Source organism: Pelmatolapia mariae, linkage group LG3_W (assembly GCF_036321145.2).
Source record: "Pelmatolapia mariae isolate MD_Pm_ZW linkage group LG3_W, Pm_UMD_F_2, whole genome shotgun sequence".
NCBI lineage: Eukaryota > Metazoa > Chordata > Actinopteri > Cichliformes > Cichlidae > Pelmatolapia > Pelmatolapia mariae.
Window position 1 is genome coordinate 93,935,913 of NC_086229.1, and position 21,958 is coordinate 93,957,870.

A 21,958-nucleotide genomic window follows, 5' to 3' on the forward strand; every position below is an offset into this window, starting at 1 on the left:
CAAAATTACGACCAAGTCTGGCAGCCCCAAACCACGACAGAGGCTCCTCCATGTTTTCAGGACTGTACTGGCAGCTGCTCTGCTCCTGTAGAAACTGGAGGCAAACTGACATGTCTTCATATGACACAAGCTGCTGTTTTTGATACATCATTAGTCCCCCACTGTTGCTTTTTGTGTGTGTGACCTTTTGCAGGTGAAAGTCACAACTTTCAGATGTACCGTTTCAGCTTTGACTTCTTTTGTCCACTGATCCAGTTTTGTTTCAGGACCTAACCATATTTGATCACCAACTCTTTGGGAATCATCAGGTAATTGTTAAAAATACGAGAATGTCTTTAGAACTGTTGGTACTTGTTACTCATCTAAAACAATGTTGCCAGCAGAAATTTTACATTGGCTCTTTGCTTGTTGTGAAGGGTAAATAGATCAACTCCACTCGAGAACTCTACAATGTGTCTTGTCGTTCACCTGTTTAAGCACACATTTATACAACTCTTTTGTCTGTGCTTTTTATTTAACACACACATGCACGAGAGGTGGCTCAAGATTGTTCTCAGTGATGTATTTGTCAGTGGTTTCATTCTTGATTTACTGCATTCACACTATTTTCAGAAAACTTGACCTCTGACCTTGACCTTGAGGTGGCTGATCCCATAACACACTCATACGGTGTACACATAACAAACTGAGATTAGGAGTATTTGTAATTGACTGACTCTGTGGCACACAGATTACAGTGGGGTCAAACTGGCTTGTACGGGATCAAAAATGCACAAATTAATTTTTCAGTCAACTTTAAGTAACTTTAATGTGTCTGAGTTTTTTGAGATTCTGTCTCTCTCCATTAAACTGAAATTATTATAAAGAACTATTAGACTACAGAAGTAAAAGACTATTCATTTCATAAAAATTCAACAGGGGATCGAATAATTATTTCTCCCATCAAAGTCTTTACTTCAGAAAGTTACATGAATAAGATCCAGCCTGGAATGTTTACTAGTGACCAGCTGTCGATTTTTAACAAGTGAACAGTGCTTCCCTGTTTCTACGTGTCAGGAAGTACCTGTTTACAGTTGTCTATTTAAATGAAATATGAAGTAAACACAAAGATAAAGTTCAGGGAAGCAAACAGCATCAAACAAAGTGCGTCCCAGAAAGAAACATCGAATTAAAGAGCTTAATTAGGTTTGAGATAAAGATCCCTGTATGTGACCTAAAACAAATGATATTAAATAAATATATTTCATTATCTATTTCATGTATTTCATTTCAATGATAAAAAATAAGATTTCAGTACATGCCTGGTTTATGCCGCTAGCACGCTCGTCTTACAGCAACGGTGGCTCAGAGTTATGACATGTTTTATTATTTAAACTGCTGAAAAAAATCAGTTTTTTCTCTGAAATGATTGATTTTATCATCATGTTGGAAAACAAAATTGTGAAACTTGTGATTTGAAAAGCATCTTCAGTGTGGAACGTCTTGTCCCAAAGTTGCTCCATGTCTACTCCGTACCAAAAAATAACATCTTCTGTCTTCATGCAGTGTCCCTCCTACTGTCCTATATTCTTGTATTGTGCGCTGCTGTATTGCTGACCTGGTGAAATATTTATCCTCTTTGCGTTCAGCTCTGCAGCAAAGCCTCGTGCCTTTTGATAAAAGAAGAGAGAGCGCTCCCGGTCTATTATGAAGTTGTGGTAGATGGTGGCGAGTTGGGTGCACAGCTGCAACTGAGACTTTTTGTTGCCCAGATCCATAGCTGCAGCGAGAGCTAGGTGGTAGTATCCAGCAGCATCAAAAGGGTCCTGTTGAGGCAGGATTTCAGTTTAGGCATATCGCCGACCACTATGTTCATCAGATTCACATTTTATTGTTTAAAATACACAAAAAACAACCCACATCTACGATCCAGTCCATTACCTTCAGGTCAGTGAATATAATGTCTCCCAGTGTTTGGTACAGCCTCACATAATACAGTGGCTCCTCGTCGAACTGCAGAGGTGTTGGGCAGAGGGTCAGGGTCTTCAGGTAATAGTGCTCAGCCAGTTCATACTGTTTCAGACAGTGGTACAGTGAGCCCAGACGGTGGTACGCCACTCGCTCATTCAGATGCTCACCTACATGTACACAGTTTATTTGGTTTTAGCACGGGACCTAATGTCAGCATGTAAGCCAGTGATACGTTTTCATAGGAGCAAACTTTGGAGTCTAACCACACGTGCTGTTCACAGCTGTCATGATTTATTTGAATTTGTCATTACACACCCCAAAATTACTAAAACCAAAAGAAGGCATTATAATTTTATTGTCATTATACTGTTAGAGATTAATAAGAAAAAAATACTGCAAACAGCAAGTAAATGACATTAAAAATGAAAATGTTTGTTTGACTGTTAGGATGTTCTCTGTATTATTTTAAAGTCTTTATCTCACAATTCAAAGTACCTTGAGGCGACTTTGACAACATAAACAGACTCACTTTGTGTCTCGGGTCATACAGGAGATAATGAAAATACTAAGCAAACTGATGTTTAGAACACTACAGAGAAGTTAATTACTAAGGCATGTTGAAAAAGAAAATGCAATCGTTAAAGGCAGATAAATAACAGCTGATACTGTTGTGGGCAGTGGGAAGCAGCTTAACTGGATTTGTGGATGCACAATGCACCACAAAAAAGATACAAAACAAAGTTGGCAAATAACTCTTACTTTGTCTGAGTGGCAATAGGAACAGAATACACTAGTAAGCAATAACTGTGTGCTGAGGAAACCCTTAGTTGAGTGTCTATTCAAAGTTACCTGTAGGAAAAATGGAAACCCTTACATATGTACAGTTTGTAAAACTGTTAATGTTACCGCTCCCCCATTAATGCCATTAATGCTTCCATAGTTCAGCATATAGTCACCTGAAAACACACCGATTATCCAAAGTGTTTTGAGAATAGTTCATTTATGTTCTGTGTTATGTAGATTAACAATCAATGACAGTACAGGTACACACTGGGTCCTCCCAACAAGCCCTAAACCTGAATATTTTAAGTCAGCATCAGCACCTGACAAGCCTGAAAAAAGGGGACCGGGTGAAGCTGCATCTTCAGTGGTATAAAAATACCACTGAAGATGCAGCTACACCCACATCTTCAAAGTGCTTTTAATTATAGTAGCAATAGTTTTGAAAAGCTAAGTACAGAGAATACACTTTGGTCCAGTGTTGACACACTTCATGAAAGGCAAAAGATGGAAACGACTTTGGTGTGTGCTGGTTTTGCTCACCCAGACTCTTACTGATGTCAGCTGCAATATGAGCAAACTCCACTGCTTCCCCATACAGCTTGAGACAGAACATCACTTCAGTGAGCTTATTGCACAACCTCAGTCTACTGCGAATGCTGTTGCTCTTCACTGCGATTGGCAGAGCACGGTCCTGCATGGAATGAACATAAAAATACAGCCATTTAATTATGATAAGTACAGTGTTTTCTAAGCTTTTATTAGTTTGCACCAATTTTGGAGAAATTACAGTAATATGATCATAGCACAATAATGCTGAAAAAGTTTTAACAAACATGGATAAATAATCTAATCCTACATAAGAGTGACTAAAATCAAGAGTACTATGACATTATTCTAAAGTACCCTGTAGAAGATGACAGCCTTGTCCCTGTCCCGGCAGCTGTCGAAGAAAATGTCTCCTGCAGTTTCAAGAAGCTTCAAGATAAAGCTTGTGTCTCCTGTGCTCAAAGCTACATCCTGAGCTGCCTGAGAACACCAGAAATACAGGATTTCAGTGTATGATAAACAGATTTCATTTTGGCCAAAGCTGAAATTGTGAAGACTGCTCTTTCATCCACACATTTTCTTTGCTGATTATCTGATTTAAGAGTTGTGGTAAATGGAGTAATTCTTATATAGTACTTTTCTACTCTGCGCAGACCCAGGACACACTGGTGAGATTACATCTCTCGATTGGCCTGGGAATGCCTCAGTGTTTCCCTGATAAACTGGAGAAAGTGACTGGGGAGTTGGCTGTTGTCCCCATAACCTGACCCAGAATAAGTGGAAGAAGACAAGATATTCATGATGGCTGACATAGTTTTCAATGTAAACTTGCAATTCTGAGAATAATAAAAGTTTAATACCAAAGTTCCACATATATGGCTACGAATGAAAACACTGGTATCAGACCTGAACATAAATGTCCACCAGTTCAATCTGGCCCAGCAGCTGGTAGATCTTCCCGGCTTGTAGCCAGCCATATGCTTCCTTCTCCTTGCAGCCCAGGTCAATGAAAATACCCAGACTGGTCTTGGTGTAGTCAAGAGCAGCTCGGTACGCCCTGAAACAATTCAAAGATAACTTTTTTAAAGGACTACAGTGGTCACAGTGTTAATTTGATTCCATTCAATTGTATTTACTCTTCACAACAACAGTTGTCTCAAAGCACCCTACACTATAAGGTAAACCCTACAATATTAGAAAAAAATCATAACAATCATGCAGACACCTATGAGCAAACACTTAGTGACAGTGGGAAAGAACTATTTTTATATACTCTTTCTATCTGACAATCACATGCATTCATATTCTGATGGATGCATCAGAGAGCAACTTGGGCAACTTGGCATGCAGACTGGAGCATTCGGCAAACGAAGCACCAACCTTCTGATTAGTAGGTGACCTGCTCTAGCACCAGAGTTATAGCTACCACAGGTTAAGTATACGCTAAATGGCAGGGGAACATGATGAAAACAGCCCCAACAAGGCTGGAGATGGAACAACACTGGAAGAGCACATGGAAGGAGGAAACAAGACATAACAATGCTAAATGGCTAGTGGAGCTAATAGCAGACCACAGCAACCTCCCTGAACAGGATCCAGTAACCATCACAGTGGCAGACATCCAAAGCATGAAGAGTTGGACAGCATCAGACCCTGACATGACTCAAACCTACTGGCTAAAGAAGCTAACTGTACTCCATGAGTGCTTGGTAGCACAAATGAACCAGATGCTAACGAATGAGACACACCCCATATGGCTGACTGAAGGCTGGACAGTCCTGATCCTTAAGGATCCCCAAAAGGGACCACTCCCAGCGAACTTCCAGCCAATAACCTGCCTCAGTACCATTCATTATAGCTGCTGTCAGGCATCATAGCAGCTAAGATAAACAGGCACATGACATACCCAGACAGAGAAAGGGACCGCCAAAGACACCGGAGGACAAGCACCTGCTACTGGTAGATAGAGCAGTTGTACGAGATTGTAAGATCAGACTGACCAACCTGTGCACTACCTGGATTGACTACAAGAAAGTCTGGTCATGGGATGCCTCACACATGGATCCTTGAATGTGTAGAACTATGCAAGATTAACCAAGAGCCTTCATCAGGAATTCAATGGGGATGTGGCGAACAACACTAGAGGCTAACTTCAAGCCAACTGATACAGTCATACAAACTGGCGATGGCTAACCAACCAAATATAGTAGTGGTGGACAAGCAGAATAAGACAACCATGGTCCCCGTGGCTCCAGCAGATTCTAGGAATGACATCCGAGATCTCTGTCCAGAAGAGCGCAGTCTTAGGAACAGCTAAGATACTGTACCCTCAAGCTCCCAGGCCTCTGGTAAAGAACCCGAGCTTGAAGGATAAAAGAGGAGCGAGCGGTGTGAAATTATAATGCGTATAGATCCATTTTGATTTCTGTAGAATGAAAAAGCTAAATAAAAATATCCGAAACCAGCACCGGGCAAAATACATTTAGCACTGTGAAAGTAACATGACAGGAGTGTTTAAAATTCTTCTCCTCAAAGAAAGGTCAGGAATAATCAGGCCTCGCCTTATCATAAAGACCTCAATAGTACCGTATCACTCAAATAGAGCACTTCGCTCCCCCTTCAGCTTTCAGTCCCGATCTGATCTAAACCACAAAACACTGTACTTCGCTACTGCATAAAAGGTAAATGGATGTCATATTCCAGTCATACTGCAATTCTACATGCACGTACTGTTGTGTGCCAATAGAAAGGTAGATCTGGCTGATTGCTTCCAGTGCTTCTCCCTCCTGTTCTCTGTATCCGGTGCGTCTCAGCAGCTGGACTTGGTGCTGACTGTAGATTATCCACTGAGCCTGGTTTGGAATCTTACACTCATACAGACGACACAGACATCTTGTTACACTGAGCTCGTCTGGCGAAGTGACAGAGAGAAAAAAGGACAGTTTTAACACAGAATATAAGATGAACATACTACTATGGTTATGTGACATTCATACTTACACTCTAATAAGTTAGCATTGATTGCCAGAAGCAGAGCCCACTCATAGCATCCTTTCCCATAGTCCAGCTGCTGTTGCTTCACATAATACTTTCCCAGCTCCATCAATACGGGGATAAAGTTTTCCACATTGCTTTCTTCACTGAGCTCAGAGAAAAGCTGAACTGCCTCAGACAGATGCCTCTCTGCTAGTGTTTTTGCTCCAGCCTTCAGACACAACAACCCTTTATGAAGATGAGAAAGAGTCATAACATAGTTGGAACGAAACATTTATGCACAGTAGGATATTCTAGCTTACCTAGATTGGCCTGAGCTACGGCCCCGTTTGGCATATCTTCAAACTCTTGGCAGATGTCAATAGCAGCCTGGTAGCTCTCTGCTGCCCTCCGAACATCACCCATACATCGAAGTGCCACGCCCCGCATGTTGAGAACCACACCTTTGTATTGCATTAAAGAAATTTACTTTAACATTTAAGAAATGCCTGTTTGCTAAATCTTTATCCTACAGTACACTCCACATAGTTTATTAATCAGTCAGAAGTCTAAGTCTTTCTAAAGTTGACCACTTTCTTTAGTTTAAGTTTCAGCTGTATGTAATATATATAACAAAAGGAGTTAGTCAAGATACCAAAATAGTTATATGTGCAAAGCTGTGGTTAAACTCTGAAGTAACTCTGAATGAAGATGTGGAAGAGAGGCAGAGGTTAATAATAGCTAATCATTAAAGGCTGAAGTGTGAAGCAGAAACACTCCGAGGCCAATTGCAGCGTAACTAAGGAAGGATTCAGGGTCACCTGATCCAGTTCTAACTAAATAAAAGTACAAAGGGTGTCATTTTAGATCAACTTTTCAGGGAATTTTAGGACATTCTGATAATAATGAATTACAATAGAGCAGTCTGGAAGTAATGAAAGCATGAACTAGTTTATCATCATCACTCTGAGACAGGATATTTCTAATTTTAGAGATGTTGCGCAAATGGAAGAAAGTTATACATATTTAATACATGAATTAACGGACAAATCCTGGTCGAAAATGACTCCAAAATTCTTACTGTTACTGGAGGCAAACGTAACAACATCCCGAGTAAGCATCTGGTTAGACACGTTTCAAACATTTTTAGTACAAAAACCTCAGTTTGATCTGAATTTAGAAGCAGGAAATTAGAGCTCATCCAGGTCTTTATGTCTTCAAGACATTCCTGAAGTTTAACTATTTGTTGTGTGTTATTTGCCTTTGGGATACACCTTGGTTTATAGCTACATTTAAGAGTGTGAAACAGCAGATTACAACTTTGAAATATGAGCTGCAGTTTTTAAAACAAAGTATAGTTTGAAGACAAAATGAAGAAGCTAAACAGCTCAGCACACACAGCTTTGCCTGTTCCAGTCTCTTAAGGTCAAATGACATATTTTAGAAATGAAAACTCAGGAAGAGATGGTCCATACAGATCTGGGATCAAAAATATAAAAAGCGAATAAAATATGATATCACTTCCTGTTTATCAGCTTTACAGTGAACTTGCTGTAAAGGACATATTTGTAGAAGCAAATCTTAAACTTTCATGAGGCTCAGCCTGAAGGTCACTTGTGCAAATTTGGGTGAAAACTAAAAAACACTTTAAAATTCCTTAGGTTATAAGCTGTAGTGATAAAGGAAACAAGAATGCTGAGATCATCTGTCACACTCTGGAACTTTTTTTTTTTATTGCATTTTCATTGTTTTAATTTTTAATGCAACTTATAGAAACACCCTCACCTTCCTGAGGAGTTGTGCAGTGTTCTGGAATCGAAGCCAGGATTGATTCCAGTATGTCCAAAGCAAGTGCAGACTGACTGTTGTCAATGTGAAGCCACGCCAGCCAGATGAGAAAACCTTTTCTTTCTGAAACAGAGACATAAACTTGCCTCGAAGGACTGTTGTTGATGAGAGCCTGCATATGGCAAATCGCATGTCCCGTCATCTTGTGTTTGCAATAGAGTTGGCAAAGACAAACAGTGAGCTGGTGGCTCAAAATTTGGTAATGGTTTCTCTCTCTACTTTGGAGCTTTGTAAAAGTGAGAGCTTTGTGCAAATATGGAGCCATCTGAGGTGGAATGGGGGTTTCTTGTTCAGCGACACTGTCCAAAAGTAATACCATACTGCCAAGACAGTCAGAGAGCGTGGCAGAGGGCAGCAGAGAAGCTCTCCTGACTGAACTGGCACTGAGGTGGGGACGGTGAAGTTCACTGTAAAGCTTTCCCAGTGCCAGATATCCATGACTGGGAGAGATCCTCCATGGTCTTTGAGCTTCATCACAAAGAATGAGTAGCCTTTCCAGATAAGGAACAACTTGAGCTCCCATAGCAGAAGTCCAGTGGTGCTTCGCCAATAGCAGACAAGCCCGAGCTTCTGCCATTTTGTTGTGAGAGAGGATAGCTTTCTTGAGCATGTATTTAAGAGAAGAGTTGTCCTCTAAGCTTTTCAGACAGTCTGGGATTCCTATTAGCAAGGCAACAAGTCGTTCTGTCACAGCAAAGAAACTTTCTGTATTTTTCTGCAAAAGATATATTGCAGCAAGGTTGGAGAAGATGCTGGCCAACAGTCTGAGGTCTGTGAAGCCTTCTCTTGGGACACTGAGAGTTTCCTCAAAGTAAACCTGGGCTTGATTGAACTTTGACCTACCTACACAGAGCTTCCCCAACAGGAAGCATAAACGAGTTTGTGACCAGAAAAGGTTTTTCTTCCTGGCTGTCTCCCTGGCAACACCCAGAAAGGAAATCAGTTCATCCTCATCACAGTGACCAGTGAAAGTGCAGGAGGCCAGTTTTTCAGAACTCAGTCCATACAGAAAGCCAAACTCTACTTTGTAGTCTCGGCCGTCCAAAAAAGATAAGAGTGGAATGAATGTGTTTTTGTTCCCTTCAACTGGTTGGACCATGAAAGAGGGAAGTTTGGGGGTTTTTGCCTCCGTAGCCAGGCCCGATTCCTCAAGAGTCTCCCTCTTGGTTACGGTGTAATGAGGGGTCGACTCTTTTTCTTGATCAAGAAACCTGTGAATATTGATCTTGAACTCTTCCTGTTCAGACTCAACTTTTCTTGAAGAACTGGCTGCAAAAGAGTAATGAGAGAGACAATAATGATGGCATGCACAGGAGGCCAATTAGTAAAGAAATGCTAATGTCATACTTACGCGATGTTTTTTTCTCAGACGCCTGATAAGTGACCATATCTAAGATTAAACAACAGCTATTATAAGAAAGTGAATGTGTAAACAACAAAATCCTCAGTAACTGGTAAATAAACGCTCAGAAACAAAACTCAGTGCAAATTTTATACACAAATGTATTTTACACTTGTCTTTGAACCTTTATTTATACAAAACGGTAGCGATAGAGAACTGCATGCATCCAAAACAAGCGAGAAGTTGGACTGTGGCCACAAAAGTCTTGAAATTCATAGGCACAAAGAAATGCCATAAAATTATTATATGCACGGTAGTCTAACTGCAATCTTTGCTCGCAACAGCCTATAAAGGCAAAAAGAGTGTAACTTTGTCACAGTAAAGCAGAGGACACTAGACACTGGTTTATTTTATATGTAACAACGGTTTTTGTACCTATATTTAATCAAACACAACCATAACCAAAGCAGTGGCAGTTTACAGTAATCTGAATTATTTTAGTCATGCTAGCAGCAAGATTTCACAGATGGCACAGATGTTGGTGAGCAGGCTGGTTGGTACGTAATGTTTTTAGCCTTTTCATCAAATGCCACCAACACATCAAAAATTTCCATTTAATAAGTAAGTAATAATTTGGAGGATTGCAATTTTTCATGTCCCTAATTCACACAACACCTCATTATGCTTGTAGATTGTGCCTCCATGAACTCATCAATGGAAGTTAACCAATGCTGACAGCACCACTTACAGGTCTACATGTTGGACCTGGATGGCGGCTCTTTGTCAGATTTTTATTCTTGCCATTTCTCCCAGAACCACAAACTTTGGCACACTAAACAACCCGTTGTTGGGCTGAGTTCATCTATTTGTGTCAAAATGTCTCAGACACAACCAATTGTAATGGTGGATATCTTATAACTTTTAATGTATAACCTACTACCAAACACAACTACCTATCTTGCAATTTGGTGATCTAGATCTGCTCCATCGTTTAATACTTTTTTCTTCTCTTCCCATGTTCCAGCTGCTCCTGGCTGGTCTTTATTATTAGTCATCCAACAATCACTAGCTAGCTTGCTAAACCAAAATATGGTATTTACAGCAAATAATATTAAACCAGAATGTAAGCATTGGTACTATGAGCATACCAGGTATCGGTAAGCTGTTTTCCTTTTCTTTCTCACCTAGTTTGTAATTATGCCCAATATCATTATGAGATTTTTTCTTCAATATGGCGATTGATTCTTCAATGACTTTTTCCTCTTGCAGACTCGAGAAAATCCAATCCTCTTCATCTAAAAAAATCTCTGCAGAGCTGGAGTGGTGACAGAGAAGAAAACAGGTACACACTGTCATCATCTCAACCTAAAATGGTGTAATACAATATAATGTATACTGTATTGGAATCGGCTGTTACACTCACTCATAAGCATCAGTGGACGGTTTTACCAAGCTTGTCCTGACCAGACCTATTTCTCCTGTTACTTCCTTCTTCCCCGTGAACCAATCAAAACAAGGCACCAAAAATCCCACAATCGTGATGGGATCACCAGGTGACACGCTCAGCTCGTCTGGGCCCTCAGCATCATACTCCTTTGTAGCTACACAGGTTCCTCTGGCTAAACAGAGGAGAGACTACATGAAGATAGTCCCAAGCTGTGAGAGAGGTTTCTGTAGCAATAAGTATCTCTGAAAACTGAAATCAACTTTTATTGTAAACTCTATTTCCATATGTCAAACTAATGCATATTTGCCCAAATGTAATCAGTGGTATACATGGTGTATGTGTGGCCAACTGTTACATCACCAAACCCAATAAATACAAAGTGTTAAGCATGCCACCTGACTGCTTTGTGTAAAGCTGGGTGAAGGGGGGATTACTGTCTGGGGTTGCTTTTCAGGAGGTGGGCTTAACCCCTCAGTTTCAGTGAAAAGAACTAGCAATGCTTCAGCAAAATGTCATTCTCCCAACTTTGTGGGAACAGTTTGCAGATGGCCATTCCTGTTTCAAAATGACTGCACCAGTGCACAAAGCATGCTCCATAAATGGTGTGGAAGAACTTGACTGGCCTGCACAGAGTCCTGACCTCAATCCAAAAGAACACCTTTGGGATGAACTGGAGGCGATACTGTGTTGTAGTCCTAGTCCTAGCACAGTGACCTCAAGGCTAGACTGGAAATGATTATATGAGATAAATGAAAGTAACTGAAGTTAACATAATGCAAACACTTACCAAAGTGCAGAGGGAAGTCACAGGTAGATTTCCCATCACCTATCAAAATGCTTTCTGCACAAGATTTGAGAAACCATCTGTGGACAGATGGGATTATCTGACCTCATTTATGGTACTTCATGTTCACATCAAAGTTACTATGAGACTGCTTAAGGTCCACACGGGCCTTTATGTAGCTGTAACTCACTGATGGAAAGGGATAACTGGCTCCAGAGCAGGTTTAGGTGCAGTGCCCCGCGCTCCATCAGCCAGACAGAGAACAGTCCACCCTGAGCCTAGGAAGGGAGGCTCGAACTGGGCTATGTCTCCCTGCTCCAAGTACAGGTCTCCTCCAGAGGTTGAACTGTCAAACATCTGGCTGGCACTGCAACTGGCAAACAATGAACCTAACAACAAAGAGAGTGAGCAGGCTAAGTTTACTTATATAATGACAGTAAAACAGCAACTCAGTACACATGTATTAAAAAAATTAAAAAATTAAAAAACTGGGGGCAGCCCAGACCTCCCGGTGGCCGGGATACTCAAAGTCCTCCAGCTTGTCTGGGGAAGGTGTTCCTCCAGACAAGCTGGAGGTCATAAGGAAATTAATGACATTAAAAAGACAAAAGGCTCTTAGTGACATCATTGCACAAACTGACTGGCTCCTGCTGTTGTCTACATTATGAGGGCTAGAAATGTTCAATAGCGGGGGAGAGAGAGAGAAAACATTTTCTCGTGGAAAACTGAAACATCCTGAGCTGGAGCTTTGAGATCAGCTGACTAATATTCAGTCACCTGCATTTATTGCTGAACATTAACTGTAAATAAACACACTGAGCTTGATCTTCCAAACTGGCATCCTGAGCCCACCTGATCTCCTCAGCTGTGACAGTACGATCTGGCCATAAATTAAATAAATAAATTCACTACACAACATGGCGTTTGAGTGTGAAGATTTATGTGTTTTCTCAATGCCTGCATATAAAATGTTGTGTTTGGTGTGAATTGGAATTATCAGCATATACACATATGTAACTTATTTAAATAGTTAATTTATACTTTCACTCTGCTAAGATTTCACCAGGTAAATGCACCAGGTAGTAACACCTTTGTTACTAATTTACAGTTTCCTGATATCGTGTCTAATCACCTTCTAAAATGATATTTTAGTGCCAACCTTCTTGTAGGAGGATGCCTCTGTAGAAAAGGTTAAGTGTTTCCTCCTGAATGGTCACCTCAACAGCAAAGTCATCCTTCAAAGAACTGAGCCAGAACGTCTGGTCCAGCAGTAGGTTCTCCATACAATGGCGCAGGAAACCTGCAGGAGGAGGATGTTCACAGAAGGCAGTGTGAGGTAATGGGATAAGATGTACCACAAAACATGACGTTTTACACTGTGTCATTATTTATTAACAAGAATTAAGCTAAAATGCCAGAGCAGTGTGGAAAAACCAAATACACTCCACTAATCCAACACCTTTAGCAACAATAACTTGAAGTTTTATGTATTAATTTAAAAGGAGGAATTGTATCCTCATCTCTACAACATCTTCATCATCTTTTGTCTGTTTATTGAGGTTAACAGGCGTTTATTTATGTCCAGCTCTCTTAAGTTCTCGTCACAGTATTTCAGTTGGGTTCAGGTTTGGATTTGACTGCAGCTCCTTGTTTTTTTCCTTTTTCAGTCTTTCTGTTGTAGATTGGCTGGCGTTGTCCAAGCTAGAGCCTCCAAACAGAGGCCCTCACACTCGACTCGATCCACGCAGAACATAGTTTGTCTGTTTTCTACTGTCTCCAGTTACCCAACTTGAATTGTCATTAGATGAAGCTAAATCCCAATTTCAATGTGATTTTAAATCTAATTATTCAATACTGAACTAAGCAGGACTAAAGGTTTAGAACTGCACGACAAGATCTCTAATATGAAAATCCTACTGTTGGTTTGTTTTTATGACATTACGTATACTTCCACCTCAGAGGTAAATGACCTGGTTCTTATTTAATGCTTTTCTACTTAGTATCTTGCCCAAGGCATGCAGACTAGGGGAAGCCGGGAATTGAACCACCAACCTTCTGATCAGTAGATGACTGCCTCTACCTCCTGAGCTACAGGTGTAGCTACAGGTAGAGCTCAGACGGAGCCACGCTACAGTGTACTCCTCACCTATTTTGTAATATGTGGTGAACTTCCATATGTCTTCAAATGTTGTGAACATCACATAAATGGCTTTTCTTTCACTGCTGATGGAGATGAGATGGGCCGACAGCTCCTGAAGAAAAAAACAGTGTTGATACTGAAGTTTCTTAACTGTTCATCTGATCCAATTATCATTTGATTGCTCACATTTAGCAAACTGATACATAATGAATGTCATTTAAACATCAAACTGAAGGTTTTGATAGCCACTTTTCATGTCTCAGTCTCATTTTCTTCAACCTAGCAGTTACAGGAAGTACAGCAGAAAAATGAGCTGTGGCAGCACAACAAGAAGAGAAGAGTTAATATTTTACTGAAATGTGGTCCAATAATGTTTCACAGCTCGAGCCATAAAAACAAAGACCATCACTTTCCAGACGTTTTTCAGGTATGAGACAGAGAGTGAGCAAAACCACCTGAAGATCAACAAACTTCAGAACAAGCATTTAAAAAATAAACAAAACCAGCAGAAGACATATGTGATGATGATCTGCCCAAAATGTGTCTCGAATAATTCAAACAGTGGCAGGTTGCTCACTGACCACAATCACATGGCTGCCAATGCACACAAATGACATCAAAACACAACACAGTGAAAAGAACACAAATGTTTGTTTTCTTTAACACTCACTCACCGTCTCTTCTCTCAACCAACCTTTGTTTTCTCCGGGGCGACACCGAGCCTAGGATCACTGTAGTGACTCTAATATCACCGCAGAGCTGTCAGGAAGTGTTTGAACTCTTTCAGTTGTAGGAGTTACAGATGTTTAAAAATGTTGTGAAACATCTGTCTGACACCAGTGACAGGGTACGCTTTAGAGGCTTCAACTCTGAACCTGAAACCTCCTCAGATGGCCACTCTCAGTTTTTCCTCCTCAATCACCACTTCAGTGAAAAATCCTTTTTTTCATTTATTACATTTGTATTACAAACACATGCTTTATAGAATATGAGGCTGCACAATGAGCAGAATATAAAGTATTTAAAATGAGTTCAATCTTAAACATATGAAGCAGTAATATTAATCTGTTTAACAGCGATGGGGACAATTTTCTGCTGAATAATTATTTTTACTTTTGATATTTTACAGTCTTATGTGTTCTGAGGCGTCTTTTTTATTGCTCCTTTTTTAAAGGCATGGTTTTAAAGGTTTTTCTAGACATTAAAGAAATATGAAGATGGACAAATATGTTAGCACGAGTCTGTGGGCTTATATTGTAATAAATAATATTGTAAAATTACAGAAAAAGTTATGTTAGCTCATTGCACACACTGTCCTGTGGTTATAAAACAGAACATTTCTGTTAATACAGAATATGTCCTTTCTTTCTCCTTTTTGACAGATTTCTGTAGATGAAGAAGAAACATCAACTTCCTGTCATTTTATTCTTCATCTGGTTTTTTACTTTAATCTAGTATGAATGGTAATGGAGGAGGGGGGGGGCTGCTGACATTTCAGATAAAGTTAATAAAGTACGGTACGAGCATATGTTTAAATGTTAAAGCTTTAATCGACAGTGCTTTAGGTGGTCAGTAAGAATATTCCCTCTGAAGCATGAACTGTATGGGTGTCAAGCATGCACAGGCATCACTGGCAGACTGTCTCCTGCCATTTCCATGGAATTCCCAGCAGAATCCTGGAGCTGAGCTCACAAGTGTCAGCAGCTTCAAAAGCCGATTCCTGCTGAATTCTAGGCTGGGAACTGTTGCAGCCACACATCACTTCATTAGGATAAAATCTTTCACCACAGAATATCAGTAGTGAGGTTTTGGGGCTCACTGAAACCTCAGTGGTAGAGTCTCACCCCAAACCAATGTTCCTCATTCACGTCAGAAGGAATCGACCCTCTCAGGTAAAATCCAGCATTTCATAACCTCTTTGTACCAAAAGGTTTATCAGTTGGCAGCTCCTTAGAGACAAAGTACTGCCACCCCTGCTGCTACGTCAAGCCGTACATTCCACACTCCATGAGGAAGGAAACAGCAATCAACTTAGGAACAGTGCCTGCCATGAGGCTCATGGAGATCCATGCCCTGAGCACTCCAGGTACTCGTTCACTGCTCCCTCTTCCCCCCAAAAAGTATAAAGAGGAAATTCTTTTCTCCACACTGTAAGCTGTGTAATGGCCAACAATGTTCTCCATGTTCACATCCATGTTCTTTGCCTCCCCTCAACACGTTATAGCTTCTGTGATGGGCAGGCCAGAACACAGTTGCCTTCCTGAGATACTTCACTCAGTTTTAAGTTTTCAACACACAAAAAACAAACTAAGGAAAAGATATTTATTGTATTGTTATCAATTCATGGAGGAACCTTGTGTTGGAGCACATATATAATAGACTAAAATACTCAATAGAAGGCTTCTGTGTGTGTCTGTGTGCTATGACTCAGGAGTTATACCTTAAATAGGGTATTGACCTCGGAGCTGTCAGCCTCCAGCACGCACAGTTTTCCTCTCAGCATTTCCTGTGACTTTTCATCTGCAGGAAGATGGTCTGGACCCCTGACCACATCCAACAGTACAGGAAGAGCTAAACACACAACACACACTTAATATAGACGTGTCAGACAAGACTATGAGTGAATCAACTCTAATGTGCTGATTTCATAGCTTTCCTGTTCTGACTGGACAACCTAGATTGTAATGAAAATAAAATCAGTTAAAAAAATGTATCTGTTGACCAATCATTTGAATTTACATATATGGCTGTGTGGTGTCTGTTAAAGATATAACCATACAACATGTTTTCAACCATGTATAAAAACAAGGGTAAACAGTACAAAATTAATAATTAGGAAAATACAGTGTTATAAATAAAAGTCATTAATAATCTCCATATTCAAGATGGTGCAGCTGATGGCAGCCTGAATACTGCTCAATGATACTTTTCCTGCTTGTGTTTATCTGTTCAGTTTTCAGCTTTTCCTTCCTGTTCACACATACATCAACAAAACAAGTTATCAGGGTTTTTTTTTTTTAAATAAAACTTTACCCTGTCTTTCACCCATCTGGAGAATTCTGCAAAACTATTAGTTGGAGCAGCTCTCAACAGGATCAGGAGATGCTGATGAGAAAAGCGAGCTGGAGCACTCGTCAAACTCCTTCCGATCGGACATTGGCCAGTCCATGCTTCTTTCAATTCACCCAGCGAATGTTCAGCCCTGTGCCTCAATGAAATCTGGCCGGGTGAACATGTCCCCAACAGCTCACTGTATCTACCAGGCTTTCAACTGCAGTACAGAGCTTTCTCTGCACAATCATTTCCATATAAACTGTTTCCATATAGGCTTCAACCTCCGGCCAAATTCCAAAACTGAACCCAAGGAGATCTCATAAAGTGAGTGCTCTTGGTTAGCTTTCATCTGGTATGGCTAAAACCTCTATTAGCGTCTATTACAATAGAAGATCAATAGAAGATCAACTCACATGGGTTCAAATAGAAACTGCCAGTGAGTTCACTGTAAAATAAAACCATCCAATGATGAGCTAATGATGAACCTGAGTGTCTCTCTCACAGTTTAATCAGTGACTGAAGAGGAACTGGGTTCAAGGTATAAACCACTTTAAAATCTTTCATGATTTTCTACTGAGGTCACTTCAGTTTTACAGGTTAAATTATTTCCTGTAATACTCAGGGCTCAAAGTACCAATAAAAGCAATATGATTTGTTAGGGTGATTTGTCTTCCTCCTAAAATGTTTTATGTGCATTAAAAAAAACACACTGACTCCTAACTCATCTAAAATAGACTTCATGAGACCATAGCGTGTTCTGACCTGATAACCCTTGCAATCCCAGCATCTGACAATGGTTCAAAGAGCTTCTATAAACATCACTATTTTTGGTGTGCAACTTTCTCCAGACTGAATGCAAAACAATTGTAGCTCAGTGTTCAAACATTCGGAAGAAGGAGTTGATCTCACAGCTAGAGATTGACAAGGTACAAAATAGGATCACGAGGAAACATGAAACCTGGACCCTCTGTAGCCGCTTACCAAGATCAGAACACCATGGCAGCAGTGATCAGTGAGATGACTGAAAGATGAACAGCCACAAGGAGCAGTACCCACCATGGAGAACGAGACTAGAAGCCAAGATCAAGGTAGCACAACTAATGGAGTTGCAGAAAGGTGCCTAAGAAGCACAGAAAGCTGTCTGTACCTGAGGCCTTGAAGACACCCAAGCAAAGACTACCAGCCTTGGAGAGCTGCTTGAAGAGGTATACGCAGAGAAGTAGAAGGCAGGAGAATAAACCATCTATTCTGCAGAGAACCATCCAAGGTGTACTCTCAGTAGGGAACAATATGAGAACAGCACCACCAAGGCTGGAGACGGAGCAGCACTGGGAAAGCATATGGGAGAAGGATGCAAACCATAATAACAATGCTCAGTGGCTAGTGGATCTAAGAGCAGACCACAGCAACCTCCCTGAACAGGATCCAGTAACCATCATAGTGGCAGATATCCAGCTGGTAGTCAATGAGAGACACCCAGAATGGCTAACCAAAGGTCCAAGATTCCTGATCCCCAAGGAACCCCAGAAATAACCAGTCCCATCCAACGACCGGCCAATAACCTGCCTCAGTACCACGTGGAAGTTCCTGTCAGGCAGGTTGAGAAAAACAGGCACATGGCTCAATACATAAGCGGGGAGGAGAAACGAATTGGCAGGAATAGCAGAGAACCGAAACACCAGGTACTGATAGACAGAGCAAGACTGTAAGACCAGACTGACCAACCTGTGCACTGCCTGGATTGATTACAAGAAGGCTCATGACTCAATGCCCCACACCTGGATCCTGGAATGCCTAGAATTGTCCAAGAACAACAGGACCTTAAAAGCCTTCATCAGGAAGTCGATGGGGATGGACATTAGAGGCCAACTTCAAGCCTACATACCCCTGCACGGTATGTAGCACCGGCAGATAAAGGAAGTGGCTGACATCCAGAAACCCTACCAGTGGCTGGACAAAGCTGGACTGAAAGACAGCACAGAGGCACTAATCATGGCAGCACAGGAACAAGCTCTGAGCACAAGATCCATAGAGGCTGGGGTCTATCACACCAGGCCAGACCCCAGGTGCAGGCTGTGTAAAGATGCTCTGAGATCATACATCACATAACAGCAGGGTGCAAGACGCACAGAAACAGAAACATCTGTGCCGAATATGGCCTGGTAGTCTCAAGGTCAAATCGGGAGACGCCGCGTAGGGTGGTCGAGAAGACAGCTATAGTGATAGATGCAGTGACACCAAATGACAAAAAAATCAGAAAGAAGGAACACAAGAAGCTGGAGAAGTACCAAGGGCTCAGAGAAGAAGTGGAGGGTGAAGGTAAACATGGACCCAGTGGTAATCGGAGCACTAGGTGTAGTGACCCCCAAGCTAGGCGAGTGGCTCAAGCAGATCCCAGGAACAACATCGGAGATATCTGTCCAGAAGAGTGCAGTCCTAGGAAGAGCTAAGAAACTGCGCTGGACCCTCAAACTCCCAGGGCTCTGGTAGAGGACCAGCGCTTGAAGGATAAAATGCCGCCCGCAGGGGTGAGCAGGGAATTTTGTTTATAGCCAGCCACTGTTTATCTATTAGCAATGTGACTGTGCACCAAGGTTTTACCAGGACCTTTACCAAGGCTGTCTAGCCTCTAGTACCTGTTAATGGCTATTTTGTCATGACCATATGAGCTACACCTGACCCAGACAGGCATTCTCAGCTGCAAATCTCAGAGTTTGCTGAATGATACAATAGACAGGTGAGCCTTACTCCCAAGTGGAATTCTTACAGGAGGGGAAAACGTCACTGACAATGCAGTGATGATGTGATATTAAAAAATAGCCATTAACGTGCGAGTTATTCTAGTATTTCTATAAGAAGATAGAATAACTACTAACCAGTATAAGAATAGTAAACTATTCTGATTCAGCTCTACTTTGATCACATCATAGATAAGCAACTTCATCACTGATACAGCATTTTCATATTCACTAACACTCACGTTTACTTGTAGTGTTAACCAATCATCTGTGAGCAATCACCAATTTTATATATATTATACATAATTAGTTAAAGATGGTTTGACAGCATTAAATTGGAATTGATAAACTCACCTATTGGGACGTTTTCCTCATACGCTGACAGAGTTCCCTTCAGACTCACAGCATCTCCAGACAAACCATGCACTGCTAAAAACATAAAGAGACAAGTGCAGATTTTATGCTTGACGAAAATGTTGTGTTTTTACATTTTACCATTATACAATCATCTGTTAATAATCTGTGAAAGATAAAGCATAATTACAGATGTGCAAATGACATCTAAAATACAGAAGACCTTTACAGTTGGATTTATCTGTTTACTTGGTCAGTCATGCAAAATTAATTTGTTAAACTTCATATTTAACTAACAATATTTAATGAACAATTGAAGTTGTTTGCTCAAAGTAATTAAATGTTTAGATATCAATTAATATTGTGAAATAGCAAACAACTGTTTATTTAATAAAATGCTTGAAGTTTGCATAATACGTCTCGTAATAACTGAATATAACTAAATACAATACTCAGTTACTAAATTACTCTACAAATATCCAGTGACTCTTTTCAATAATACATCTGAGAGGGGATTCATATTTTTATTAGTTGCTTTGGTTAAGACTTGTGCACACAAAACGTTTCAAATGTGGTGTTTTGTTCTACATCCTAATAGTTCATTAGTAAGCCTGCAAATGAAACATTAGTTGAATAATCAACTAGCCAACAGAACTTTAGCACCACTCTTTTAGCACTATTTTAAACCATTTTTGGTGGAAAAAGTAATCACAGTGAAAATAATCACTGAATGCAGTTGGACACAAAATGTCTGTGTAGGTTCTCAGTCATCCAGGTTCTGGTTATCTAAGGAGGAAGGGAAAGCGACTGGACTTTGTTAAGTTTCCTGAAGAAATGGTGAAGATGTATTTGAATGGAACAACACTGTCATTCCTTATGTAGCAGGTAGAAACTCATCAAACCTCTGCTCATAATGACCCACAGCCTTTTTCACACCTTGGCTCATGTGAGGAGGCCAGTAGTGAGTCAACACCCTCTTCTGGGGCTCTACCATTTAGTTTTAGAAGTGAAGATGCTTCTGGGATGAGAGGTTGAACGCTTCATGTGACTGGACTTCTTTAGGAAACTTACACAAGTCCAGTCGCTTTGCTTTCCAAGCTCGTTGGATTGGACACAAAATCCTTAAAAATAAAAGTACCTGAACCAACAGTAAAATCCTGGTTTTATATGTTAATGTGTGACGTATTGCAATTTCATGATCTCATGTACAATCAGCTACAGAAGGTAATTTTCTTCATTAGAACCCTACTTTTACTTCTAAATATAAATGTTTTTAGTGACAATGAGTATCTGAACTTAACTTTAACAAAGACCTTTTAACAGAATACGGTGTTAGACAGATATTTTTACTGAAGTCACACAGCTGGTTTATGCACAAGACGGTTTAAAACTGATAATTTGCTTCTATAAACACAAAACAACAAAACAAAATAGTAAATATTGCTAAAGTTTCATGCTTTCACACAATTACTGTAAAAAAACCCAATACAAAACGCATCTGCTAATTTGTAGTGAACAGCAGCATATGAAGGATCTCATTACCCATTCCGCTCGACCGGTGTAGTATCTCCGTCATATGCCGGTACTGCTGGCCGTCAGTGGAAAGCTGTCTCCGGTACTTGTGGCTCCAAGAATCCCGCTCCGGCCGGGCTGACATTTCCAAGGCAGCTGCGCAAAGTCCTCTGCGACCAGTCAGCGGCGCAGCATCACATGCCTGTGCACGATGCACCTGGTAAACTCCCAGTGAGGGACACGGGAGGTCTGGCTCGCTGTCCCTTTTCAAAGTAAAGGTCTTCAAAAGTTTGACTTAGTGAGCCTGTGAGTCAATACGAACGAGTCCGCATTAACATACTACTGCTAATAATAAATCCTTCTGATTTTACTGTAGAATTTTGTGCAAATGTTAGGCTCTTTTGTGTGTGTGTTTGTCGTGTGTGTTATGGGTAATACAATAAACAGCATGTTGACCTTGATGTAAGCAAAGAGGGAGATCTTTGTT

The 21,958-nt window shown here is 40.6% G+C and overlaps 1 protein-coding gene across 1 annotated transcript; it reads right to left on the bottom strand.

Moving 5' to 3' along the window:
* Positions 1-1,357: 1,357 nt before the first annotated feature.
* Positions 1,358-21,621, bottom strand: LOC134624114 (SH3 domain and tetratricopeptide repeat-containing protein 1). The gene is made up of 18 exons (XM_063469087.1): positions 21,502-21,621; positions 19,960-20,034; positions 16,254-16,384; positions 13,820-13,925; positions 12,833-12,973; positions 11,864-12,062; positions 11,677-11,753; positions 10,866-11,061; positions 10,627-10,757; positions 8,038-9,369; positions 6,576-6,716; positions 6,280-6,501; positions 6,010-6,190; positions 4,186-4,336; positions 3,637-3,759; positions 3,274-3,424; positions 1,921-2,117; positions 1,358-1,805 (listed from the first exon to the last, which is right to left on the bottom strand). The coding sequence occupies exons 1-18, from the start codon at positions 21,614-21,616 to the stop codon at positions 1,554-1,556; spliced, it is 3,921 nt and encodes a 1,306-aa protein (XP_063325157.1). The 5' UTR covers positions 21,617-21,621; the 3' UTR covers positions 1,358-1,553.
* Between the last annotated feature and the right edge of the window lie 337 nt (positions 21,622-21,958).

Excerpts from the sequence above, each read along its gene's own strand:
- LOC134624114 (XM_063469087.1), bottom strand. The coding sequence starts at position 21,616 with ATGTCAGCCCGGCCGGAGCGGGATTCTTGGAGCCACAAGTACCGGAGA. Across the intron at positions 11,062-11,676 it reads TGACTTCCCTCTGCACTTTG|CCAGAGGAACCTGTGTAGCT; the intron begins GTAAGTGTTTGC and ends TCCTCTGTTTAG. Across the intron at positions 3,760-4,185 it reads TGGTGGACATTTATGTTCAG|GCAGCTCAGGATGTAGCTTT; the intron begins GTCTGATACCAG and ends TGGTGTTCTCAG.